The 12,678-nt window shown below is 45.8% G+C and overlaps 1 protein-coding gene across 1 annotated transcript in view; it reads right to left on the bottom strand.

Annotated features, from left to right (window-relative positions):
- The window catches only part of LOC119163178 (serine/threonine-protein kinase TBK1), an 86,018-nt gene that overhangs the window by 31,979 nt on the left and 41,361 nt on the right, over nt 1–12,678 (bottom strand). Inside the window, exons 12-13 of the mRNA XM_037415124.2 lie at nt 11,790–11,891; nt 9,978–10,086 (exon numbers count right to left, since the gene is read on the bottom strand). Of these exons, the coding sequence (XP_037271021.2) occupies nt 9,978–10,086; nt 11,790–11,891 (211 nt within the window). The remainder of the gene's footprint in view (nt 1–9,977; nt 10,087–11,789; nt 11,892–12,678) is intronic.

The raw sequence follows: 12,678 nt of genomic DNA on the forward strand, positions 1-12,678 counted from the left end.
ATTGCATAACCCGAACGGCATTACTTTGAACTGATAGAGCCCGTCGGGAGTTATAAATGCCGTCTTTTCACGGTCCAGATCATCAACTGATATCTGCCAGTACTCGGAACGAAGGTCGATGGAAGAGAAATAATTTGCTCCACTAAGGCAGTCAAGAGCGTCGTCTATCCACGGCAGAGGATACACGTCTTTTTTTGTAACCTTGTTAAGATTTCCGTAGTCGACACAGAAGTGCCAGCTGTTATCCTTCTTTCTCACAAGCACAACGGGCGAAGCGTAAGGACTTGAAGAAGGTTCAATGATGTCTCGGGCAAGCATCTTGTCGACTTCTTGCTGGATCATGTGGCGCTCGGTGGAGGAAACTCGATAGGGTCGCCGGTGTACTGGATTTGCATCACCGGTGTTGATCCGATGCTTTACGATGGTCGTTTGACCTAGGGGTCGGTCGCAGAGATCAAAGACGTCTTGATACGACGCAAGAAGGCCACGAAGCGCAGACACATGCTCGGCCGGGAGATCAGAGGCGATCATTCTTGTTATGCAGTCTAGTGTACTGCGCGACTGAACACTTGCAGATGACGGTGTATCCTCTGTTAAGACCGATATGTGGTAGTCGCCGGCCGGGGCAAGGGTTGCAAGGGATATTCCTCGTGGCAGCACCTCAGAGCAAAGTCCAAAGTTCACAATAGGGAGACATGCCACGTTGTTCTTCATTGTGATGATGGTGTGGGGGAACGCAACATTGAGCGAACAGAGTACTGTAGGATTAGGTGAAATGACGTAATCGCCGTCAGCCACAGGTGGATCAGAAGAGACGTTAATATACGTCACAGCTCGACAAGACAGGTGAACAAAGTCGGTGGAGCATAGCTTTGGCGGCGCAGGATCACGAGGTTTAACGGCCTGTGGTAGGCCGAGCTGAACAACACCAGCAGAACAGTCAATTAGGGCGGAATGCTCCGACAGAAAATCGAGTCCCAATATGATGTCATGTGGGCAGTGGTCTAGTACGTAAAACAGAACAGTGGTATGACGTCCAGCAACAGTGACACGGGCGGCACACATCCCGGTGACCGCTGGTGTTGCACCATCAGCTACTCGGACAAGAGTGATCGGAGCAGGAGTGAGCACTTTCTTGAGTCGAGCACAGAGGCTGGAGTTCATGACTGATATGTGAGCGCCGGTGTCAATGAGTGCTGCCACAGAAGTACCGTCAACATTTACTTTAATCAAGTTGTTGTGTCCGGGTATCATGTGTAGAGGAATTTTGGGTCGGGTCGTCGAAGCAGGCTCACCTCTAGGAGCTGCGCCCGTCAGTTTTCCGAGGACTGGTGGTAGGAGGGTGAGGGGGAGCGATGTCGGTTAGTTAAGCGGGACATGCATCCAGAGGGCAACGGGGAGCGGCTTGGTTGGGCGGACCTGGATGGCGAAGCATCATCTTGTGCCGTGTAGATCGGCATCCGAGAGCCAGCAGGTGGGCGTCGGGTGTTGGCATAATGCGACCATGGCTGCCAACCCCAGGAAGTGCGGCAATGACGTGAAATATGGCCCACTCGTCCACAATTGGAACAGATCGGCCTGTCATCGGAAGTTCGCCATTCTGCTGGGTTCCGGTAACGTGGGCGGTTGTTCGGTCTGCGGGACATATTAGGTGTACTGGGCAGTCGGTAGTCAGGTTGGTTAACGGAGCATAGCGTCTGAAGTCCGGCGTTGGCCAGTTCCTGGCGTATGACACTCTTGATTAAAGAAATCGTGGCGCGAGAGTCGTCAGGGGCCTGGACTTGGTCAGACAGGGGAGATGCTGCCTCGATTTCGTGGTGCACGATGCGCACAATATTGTCGGAAGCAGCAGGGGCTGGTGCCAAACGGGCATCCTCGCAGGTTGATGTTGCAGCCGTGTTGGGAAGACGCGAAAAGTGTGGAGTGATACGGCAAGTTTTCGCGTCTTCGAAGCGTCGGCATTCATTAATAACGTTGTCTACGGTCGATGAGTTTCGAAATACGAGGAGATTGAAGGCGTCATCGGCGATTCCTTTGAGGATGTGTGCGATCTTTTCAGATTCCGGCATCTTGCCATCAACCTTCCGGCAGAGGGCGAGCACATGTTGTATGTATGTGACGTACGACTCGGTGCCGGACTGGAGTCGGGACGCTAGTTCTTTCTGCGCAGCACGACGACGCCCGATGGGCTTGCCGAAGAGATCGATGAGTTTCTGCTTACAGATCTCCCAACTCGTGATATCTTCCTCGTGGTTGTAAAACCAAACTTTAGCTGTACCATCAAGGTAGAAAATAATATTGGCCAACATGAGCGTCGGATCCCAGTTGTAAAGAGCGCTCACCCTTTCGTACAGCTGAAGCCATTCCTCCACGTCAGTACTGTCACTGCCCAAAAATGTGCCTGGGTCACGCGGTTGAGTCAGGACGACAGTGCGGTTAGTAGCAGCTGGATGCGGTGCTGTTGGTTGCTGCGTAGTTGGACGAAGCACGGTTGGGGTAGTCTCCGAAGAATCCTCGTGTTTGTCTTGACCAGGCATCGCACAGGCAGCCAAGGAACGTCCGCTGCGTAGAATCGTCGTGGTGTTGACTGTGGGAAGACCCGCACTCTCCACCAAAATTTTACGGGGGAAAGGCGTCTGAAAAATGCCTTTACTTTTGGTAAACAGGCAGGCATACAATATGGAGCCCGGTCTGCACGAGCTCGCCCTAAACATCGTCCTCTTTTCTACAATGTTCATTTGTGGTACCCCGTAGCAATATTTTGATCTCCCCAATTCGCCCGAGCCAGTTCGCCGGCGCGCGCACGAAGAGATTTTGGATATTTCAATGCTTCAGACAGGCACGCCTCATTGAGCAAGCAAGCGCAGTCAAACGGGCTGCGTGTGCAAAGTCCCTACTTCCGAGGACTTCCCCCGAACCAAATTCCCTAGAATACTGTACCCAAATGGGTCGGCGGAACTACTAGAGCGTTTGCCTCTCCCTATCTCTACCACCGCGACAATGAATGCTCACGTCATGGCACGGACAACTTCTGGCATCGGAGACATGCGAAGACCTGTCGCGCGAACTGTCCTCTCTCGTTCTCTGCTTTCGCGCTGCAACGCACGCTTGGTCGATTTCAAAAGTTTAGGTTTCGCCATCCGGCCGACACATTTTCACAGTTTTCTTGCGATGCCGAAGGAACCGGGAACCCCGCCGCTGCCAAGCACTTCAAGGCGAAGTACTTCAACATGTGACGATTGGCGCGATCGATACGTGAGAAAGCAGAAGGTGTGCGTGCTTGCTCATGCAAGTTTTCTGCCATTGAAGGCCCTTTCAATTACATTCGGATGCTTAGGTCTTCCATTTCACCGTGTCATAGTATGTAGTTTCTCCCAGCATTGTTGAGAAGAGCTTGAAGAAAATGGGAAATTCGAACGCGCTCGGCGGAACCGAGGACGGCGTGCTTTGAAAGGGCTGGGACAGCGGCCACGACGATGATTATTTCCCAATCAGACTTCGTGATCAGTGATTCCTACTACACCGCGCGTGACATTTCTGCCTGGTTAAAGTACATGCTAATTCTTTTAAATTAGAAAGTATGTATCATTTGCGCTCCAACTTAATTTCCTTTTTTAATGTTTATACTGCGTGCGTTAGGACTGTGGCACAATATTTCGTATATGCGCTCGCAAAATCCCCGCATACTTTGCGCACCCCCTTCTCGGGGCCCCTAAATAGCGTTAAAAAGTGCGCAAATTATGTGAGTAAATACAGTACTTCCATAACAGCAGCTTCTGGTTTCTTTTCCTTCTTATTGAGCATTTCGACCTCCATCTCAATGCAACATTTATTTTTCTGTTTCTCGTCCTCCTGCCTCTTTTAAGTTTCCAAAAATGCAAGGTGTTGGTTCCGTGTAGAAGCTACTGATGTTCTCAATTCCTTTGTGATGGGAACATTACATTTGCCACCTGAAAAATTTATGGCATCACAAATAATATGCTGTGAGATGAGCGACAATGGTTATAAAAAAAATGCAAATTTAAGGATTTTCAAAAATCCTTATCATTCTTTTTTTACGTCAAATGATAGCCCAAGCCCCCGAGAACGTAGAAAATGCAGGGGTAAGCATGAATGCACCCCGTAAAATTAATTACAGCATGCTTTTAAAAGCTAGTTTCGGTTCCTACTGTACCCTGACGTCACGACTTGGTATAAGCAGTGCCACTACACGGTAGTATGTGCACGCGCGACTTTTCATGACGTATCCTCATCCCCGCATTGCTTCTTCGATCGCATACTTAGTCTGCTGCGCGCCGCACATGTGACAACTGTCGCGGCAAAAGGGCACAACATTAGGTTGCCATCACTCCTAAGGCGCAGGTCGGTCAGCAACTGCATGTTGCGCATGTACGCACTAGGAGTTAAGTGCACCAAACAGAGTAAACTCTGCTTGGTTGGCGTCCAGTTTCCGCCTAGACCTCAGCTTGTCTCAGCGCCAGATCGAACTGGAGTCGGTGGAGCCTTGCACCTATTGTCCTTCGTTTCACCCGCGCAAGACAATTCACAGGGCAAAATATTGGTGCCATGACGAAAAAGTCAACATCAAACGATTCACTTGTCCTGTGATAAACGTATATCTTGTATTCGCGTGCACATACACCATTCTAGACTCCCCTAGCTCGCTTCACAGGTATTCTGGATGACAATAGGGGCTTTTCACTTGTACGTATACTTCTTTATGTTAACGTGTCAGCGGATACCTGTTTGCGTTTACTGTCTTACCGACACGCATATTTTTCAACGTTTTAACTTCCCCTACGTAAACGTTTACATACGAAGGCAAACGTATGCTTTTACGTTTTCGCAAACCATAAATGGTGATGCTAACAGCATTTAAACTATCTTTAGCTCAGATAGAATTGAATCACTGCTGCGGCGAAATCACGAGACGTTTCTTTATATTGGTGAAAGGGTGAACAAATACAAGGTTACTGCCACGATGGTCTCGACATCTTGTGACACTTCGTGCAACCACAATCATAAACACATCGGCTTACACATAATTTTTTGAGCTGAAAATGATTAAAAAGGTAACTCATTCCTAATAATGCCGTTTCAAGGTTTTTTTTCCCGACGTACAAGATACAATGTTTTAACAATAACAATTTTGTGATTTCCTGGTTCATTTCGACCTCGCTAGATTGTGCAACCTATCCAGCCGTCTGGGGCTCACACGTCTACGATATTGATGTTCTAGGCCATTCTAGTTTTCATAATCTGGCTGAAACAATGTAACTGCTATTGGCGCTCGCACTTTGGCTTATTTAGACTCAACAGCTGGAGTCTCCGCAATGTGGATATTACAAGCTCTTACTAACGAATGTGGATTCGCCAGATAGAGTTGCAAACATAAAGCCCATCCAGCATGTAGCTTACGCTACGTAAAGGTTTACGTTTCGTAAAGACCTGCGTATGCACAGGTCCTGTTCAGTATACGGTAACGCGGAAACGTAAAGAGTTGTACGTACAAGCTAAAAGCCCCTAGTGGCTGCACAGTGCAAGCAGATGATTGAGACAGCGACATGCAAGCTGCCATTTTTGCATTTTGGTGCTTGACATCATCACAAGTTGCCAGACTACTGTGTGAAGTCACCAGGGTTAGTACTGTAGCCGAATAAAGTGCTTAACAGCGCAAACGACAGGATAGGATAGAAGAGACGAGAACAGAGCGCTGTTAACGTCTCTTCTATCCCCTCCAGTCATTTGCGCTGTTAAGCACTTTCTTCGTCTACCATGCAGCACCAACAAGCCCAATCAAGCACTTCGTTATAGTACAGTAGCTTTACGTCAAATTAGTGTCGATGTCGGTAGGTGTGCCGCGAGAAATTTGACTTTAATATCAAAATAAAATATCTCATCAGCATTTGCTGAGCGTCCCACTTACTCAGAGCCGTCTCTGTATACGGGAGATTCGTATGGCAGGGTAAACTTGCCTCCAAAAAATGGTGTCAGTACTCGTTTATTAAGCCCACGCCACAACCATGTCCTTCTCTAAAAAAAAGATAGGTTAAATTTTCTTAAAGATACAAGAAAGTATTTAATAAAAGAAGGCGTGAGCAAATATTTGCTCTAAACTTAAAGAAAAAAAAAAGCTGATGAGCGTTTTCGTTGCAATAAGACGAGTCCAAAATTGCCTGCATGTAAAAACGAAACAAAAACTGCAATGGCAACAGCCTCCTGCCACGAAGGTCATATATGGTTGGTGTCATTGCCATCGCATAATAGCGACTAAACCCATTTTGTTTCGAATTCACACAGAATAATTTTTAGCGCGACTTAGCTGTCCATGTCATATTGGTATCCTCTTGAAATGCAATTGGTGATATGCCACCATTATTATAATGCTCATGTCATGGGAAACCTCTTCTGCACACCGATGATTACTGTGTCACATTCTTTTTGCATGCACGAGGCCTGTGACTGCTTCAAAAATAGAGATCTTCAGCAGCATGATGACCAGGAAAAGTTTTCACGGACTATAAATGCAAAAATATTCATATATTGAAGACTAGTTTGTGGACTAGCCGAAGCTACTCCCTGTAGATTGAACTTGTCTGGGTAACTGTCCTAAAGAAATACCCACCATCCATGGATATGCAAAATCAATTTCAAGGGGGGACGCGGCTTTGGGATCGCGAAAAATGCCAAAAAAAAATCGATTTTTTGAAACTCAAGTTTTCAGTTTCTGGAACCCTTTTTCTATCTGGTTCCAAAATATCTACACTGAAAACCGCGCAGAAGTGCTTCAGAAAGTTCGTTTCACCCACCTAGGTAGCAGAAATTTTTCTGGAAATGGCGAGAAAACGGCGATTTTCAAAAAATAATAGCTTCGCTATGCTTGGGCCGGGAGCCGGCTTCTTGGGCTCATCGGAAAGAGCACTTCTCCGTGTTTAATTTTCCCACCTCAGCTGGCTCCTCCCTTTAACAACAAGCGAGCAAAAAGCAAATGTTTGAAGGTCGTTTTGAGGCCCTTGATTGGCCGTGGCCGCCATGTTGCCTCAGCTCGCCTCGCCATTGGCCCGATGCTCGCTCCGGGAGATCGTCGTCTGCTGCTTGTGCGTCGCGAGGACATGGCTCTCGAAAATCGCCACTTCGTGACATGTTCACGGCTTGATAATCACTTAAGATATAACTACGCTTTAGTTACGAGCAGTAAGCGGATGCGCGATCAGGCTACTACGAGCGCCGCGCGTCATTGAAGTCGTCTTTAGCCCTAACTCCGCCGACTTCGCAAGGAATGTACCACATCACTCGCTAGCTCCTCTGAATATCGTACGTGCATTTTACGCATCGGCAGCGGACAACACAGTCAAGCTCGTCATCCCCCCCCCCCCCCCCCTTCACTGCCAAGGATCGCTCGGAACAGCGGCTAGCAGTTTCGCGCGTCGTCATTCGAAAATGCGATGCCAAGTGCAGTGCGTGCCGATTTTTTGGCTTCGTAGTTACACATTTCGCGCATCGTCCTCGAACGCCGCCAGCAAGTGCATTACGCGCCGCCTGCACTGTCCATGAGGCCGCGCATCCCACGGTCATATGGAGTGCCGTCAGTAAGCTTTTGTGATGCGATTCAGACGTGCTTGGAGCCGTGCTTGATATCGCCACGAACGTCTATGAATGTTCCGGGGTTAATGAATTGCTGTAGATTAGAGTTTCCGCGACCGGCTGTATGATGATGCGTTTCACGGCTAGAGCGGCGAAAGAGCATGTGTGAATCAGGGGCACGAATTTTTATATGCCCGTTTTATACTGCTGGAAATTCCCGTGCCACCAGTCTTCTGCCCATAACTTTGTTATTTAGAAAGGAGGCATAGGCCGTCATGGTGTGATCCATTTTTCTGATGCAATAAACTTCTCTCCAAATAAAAAAAAGTTCAGTGAATATTTGTAATCAAGTACTTAATTATGCTAATTACAACTTCAGCACAAAAAAAGTATGTTTAATAATTTCAATATATGGTTTTATTCAATTACAATCTTTTCTGTCATACCTATCACACCACTCCTTCATACAAAGAACTCGGTTTGAAATTCATACTTGTTCTTTGTAACTCATGAAAAGGAGTAAATCATGAAAAGAAGTCAAATATCACAAGACTAACCTGAGATCACAATTTTTAGGTGTCTTAGAGACATAAAGAAAAGTTGAAACTTTTAACGCAGCTTTCTCAATACTGTTTTTTTTTTTGACATTATGCTCAGCCCCTCCACATGGATCAATGAAGAAATAATTTGTTTCTCGTAAAGTATGCGTGGTATCGCTTCAAAATTTTTATGGAAGCACTGTGAGGTTATTCTTAGTGTCTGTGCCAATTTTCATCAATATCCAACGAGAAACAAAAAAGTTCATTGAAAAAAAGCCTGTCGAAAACTTCGACAGGCTTTTTCTCACAAGTGTGTTTTGGACATTGTGCATTGCTCGTGGAAAGAGTAGCACGAGAATGACTGGACCGATTTTGATTCTGTTTTTTTTTCCCTGAATCCCTGAACACTGCTTGTGGGTACAGCAATCTTCAATTTCTGTTTTGTGGCCCTGTTATTTTTCTAGACGATGATTTGTCCGTGCCATTGTTTCTGACAATGTGTGTCGGCAGCCATGATGATCTCTAAAAAAAAACGAGAACTTACTAAAAAATTCCGAGAGTGTCATACCCTGTAGCTTTCTTTTGAGTAAAGATCAACATCATTCGCAGCTTCCTGGCACGTTTTGTTGCAGCGCTAGGCTTTCCACGAGCAGACCATGTAATTGGATCGTGTAGCATTATGTAACTTGAGAACTACTGAAGCTATCATGATGAAACTGCATATTTCCCAATTCTAGACACTTAGGAGTATGCATGCCAAATTTCATTGCTGTAGGTCAACAAATAAAAAAGTTTTTTTTCAAAGCCGCCTCCCCCCTTGAAGCCAGGAAGGCTCAATCACAGAAAAAAAAAAGCTGCCAATAAGAAGAATAAAGTTTGCGTTCTAAGAAGGCATACTGCGCCTGCCTCACACACTCATCTTTTCTAATTGTCAACCAAGGGTTTTATAGGTTTTTCTTTAGCACCCACGAATACTTGGTGGATGTCAGATGAGAGTAAAAAAAGATTATTTATTTCTCTAATGATATCAGACAATTTCTGTACGATGAAGGATTGTGGTGAAAAATTGGGGGATCCTTAAGCTTCGAGATGAACGCGATAGCCATATCCTGTACCTAGTTCAAAATGGCTTGTGTCAGTGAAGCTTTCGCATACGACTGCATTCTGCGTAATGCATAGCATGCTTTAAATCACGAACATTCATGCGAATCGCTTCTTTTCGAGCTTGCTAAGCACCCCCTAGGTGGTGTTAAGGGAAAAGCCGCAGTAACATGTGTGCCTATTGTAGTGGGTGGCCTGCTTTAAACCATGAATTCATGATAAAAGCATGTTGTGATGCCCAATCACAATGTACGCTTGCAACATGCATTATTACTGTGATATTACACGTAGCATTGCGAAGCATGTATAAAGGACACATGCGTTTGTAAAGCGTGCAAGTTACGTTCACCTCGTTTCCAAGCAGGATAGTTGTTTTCACTGTATTTCTGAGCAAATGCGTGGCTCTGTACTAGAACACTTGCTTGCCAGGCGAACGACCCGGGTTCAAACCTCACCAAGACCCTGAATATTTTATTAATTTTCTTTACTTGCCTCTTTCTCCATTTTCCGGTCACACGCAAGATGATTTTTCGCTCACAACTGCCGATGCCGACACCAAAATTTCTGCAAAACGGGCTCTTTAACACTATCGCGTTAATAGCATCGCGTAATGCAGTTCTAAACATTATTTTTCTGAGGGTCTTGCCTCGACCAAGCTGACGGGTCATAAAATGCAAGTCATCGCAAGACTGAGAAATGAATAATCAAGGTTCCCTGTATCTTGTGGATTTCATAGTAGCCGATTTCACTCACGGCAGCCTGGCTCTCTCGCTTGTCGGCAAGCGTTCGTGATAGCCGTAGCAGCTCGTTGGATTGTGCCTGAGGCTGTAGCAGCTCTGCCAGATCACACAGGTCGCAGTGGCTGCAAGTGATGTGAAAAGATACAGAAAAACAAGGTCACTTTGAAAGAGCACATCAATCTTTCCGAATAGTTATCTGTCACACATTTTGGAACACAACTTTTGAAGTCCCAAAAAGAGAGAAGTTTCGTCATGTATAACAAAATAAATAAGCACATAGGCGCATGTATCATGATATATAATATCCCAAAATGTGAAATTATTTCTCGGCTCCTCACTTTCCTGCAGACAGCCCTAAATTTCTAAATATACAAGACATCAGGCCACCTATCGTAACTACTCGAATCTAACGCACACCTTTTTTCCGGTTAAGCAAGTTCATAAATCGCATGCGCGTTAGAATCGAGTACGAAAAAAAAAAAAATACGGTCATTCTATTGCCATCGGCATTCTAAAATGGCCGCCCCCTGCGTGCGTCGGCATGGCGCGTCGGCAATTTCTGCCTATGTGGCTCGCATGTGCAGCACTTCGTACGTGTGCTGAGGAGTTCGTCATCTTAGTGTGCATTAGCATCGACGGCATGGAAGGGTCGACTCCAAAAACTCGACGAGTGCACCACGATGCCGCTTCTAAAAGAAAAGTCATCGCGTGTGCCGAAACGGATGTAAATCGGGCTGCATCGCGGTTGTTCGAAGTTCCCGAAACGTGCGTGCGGGACTGGCGGAAACAAAAGCAGAATATTGTCGACAGCAAAGATTCACGCAAAGGCTTCAGCAGACCACAGCAGGGTCGGTTTCCGCAAATTGAAGAGCTGCTCAGCAAGTATGTGATTGAGCAGTGAGCGGCACAGTGGCCCGTGACGACAGAACTGCTCCAAGTACAGGCTATGCAGCTAGCCTTAGAAAAAGGGCTAATGCGGAGCCAGTTTAAAGCGAGCAGGTGCTGGCTAACTAACTTTATGAAGAGGAAAGGCTTTTTCCTCTGAAGGCAAACAGGCATACGCCAAAAGTTGCCGGAGATGTACGAAGAAAAGCTTCAGTTTTCAGAGGTTCGTCCTAAACTTGGGGCACAACAATGGCTCCCTGCTTGGGAAAATCGGGAATGCCGATCAGACGCCTCTTTACTTTGACATGCCTGCACCACGACCGTCGAGAAGAAGGGGCGAAGCAAGTTCGCGTGCTGACATCGGGCCACAGTAAAACTAGAGTGACGGCAATGCTCCGTTGCACGTCAGATAGGCACAAGCTTTCCCCGTACTTCATATTTAAACGGAAGACGTTCCCGAAAGGAGTCTTTTTCCCGAGTGGTGTGATCGTGTGGGCCAACGAGAAAAATGGGTGCGCGTTGCAATCGATGTCTTACATTTTTTTTTTTCATCCTGGAAACCCGGTGCGCGTTACAGTCGAGGGCGCAGTAGAATAGAGTAAATACGGTAACATTTCCTTGCGCGACACTTTTCATTGGCTATTCTGTGCAGCTTTTCCTGGTGTTTCAAGCTGTGTAAATTTTCCACTTATGTCCTTTTTACTATTGAAAAAGACTAGTACAGTGGTGACTGAAAATGATTACTGGGGTTTAACGACTGAAAACTGGTGTAGCGTTGACGTCTGTGTTTTTTATAATGTGGTTGAGACCACTTATAACCACTTATAGTGCAGGACTGATTACAATGCAGCCTGACAGCCTTTCACGTAACGTCAGCATTCATTAACATACCCCACAGCCGCACACTCTTAAAACCTTGTGACAAGCGATGCATACTCACCTGACGGAAAGTAACCTGAGCTGCTGATCGAGCAGGCTGCTGATGGTCTTCGCCTGGTTCAGCTTGGCCATTTGCTTCTCAGTCTGATCTTCCAGAACACAGCTGCAGCAAAAAAAAAAAAAAAAAAAAGGAAAATTTATGCACCAGTCATCACGCAACGTGCGTCAGCATAAAAGTGCATCACATCATCGACGTCTATTACACTATTCCAGTAGAGCTGTACATAATACAGAAGATTTGCTACAAGTTGCAGATAAAAAGCTATTATCGCCAAGAACCGCATCACGCTCTATTTGCCCTCCTCTTCCGCTTCATTCACTCCCAGAACATGAGCGCCGATTTGGTTGGTGTGGGATGTAAAAGCTCGGATGGGCAAGAGAACGATAAGAAGAAAGAAAAAGTTAGCGGAAGAAGTTTTTTGGCCTCCTCAAATATTCTCGCTCCGTGCCTCATGCACACTATAGTCATGATGATAGGTACAAAACCCTCTTTTTTTCGTAATAAAGTGCTACCACATAAAAAAAAAGATACAAAAAGTTTTTAAACATGTGAATTGGATGCAACACATTACAGTCACAAGCTAAACTATTACAGTCATATGCTTCCTGGCAGGTACAGATGACTTTTTTGTGTGTTTGTGCAATAACAGACTAGAACAGCCAACAAGTGTACTGCTTTTAACTTAAGCGTAAGAATGAATAAAAGATTACTGGTGAAAAAAAAATGAAGCTCTTTATTATTTGATATTCAACTCGTACTCAAAGCTATGCATTCGTATTCGATTTGTATCAGAAACAGAAAATTTTGATATTCGCACATTCCCTACTTACTTTACTAGCACTTTGATTTCTTAAGTTTCAGACCGGAACAGACAGAACATTGGTAAAGG

Source organism: Rhipicephalus microplus, unplaced genomic scaffold (assembly GCF_043290135.1).
Source record: "Rhipicephalus microplus isolate Deutch F79 unplaced genomic scaffold, USDA_Rmic scaffold_45, whole genome shotgun sequence".
NCBI lineage: Eukaryota > Metazoa > Arthropoda > Arachnida > Ixodida > Ixodidae > Rhipicephalus > Rhipicephalus microplus.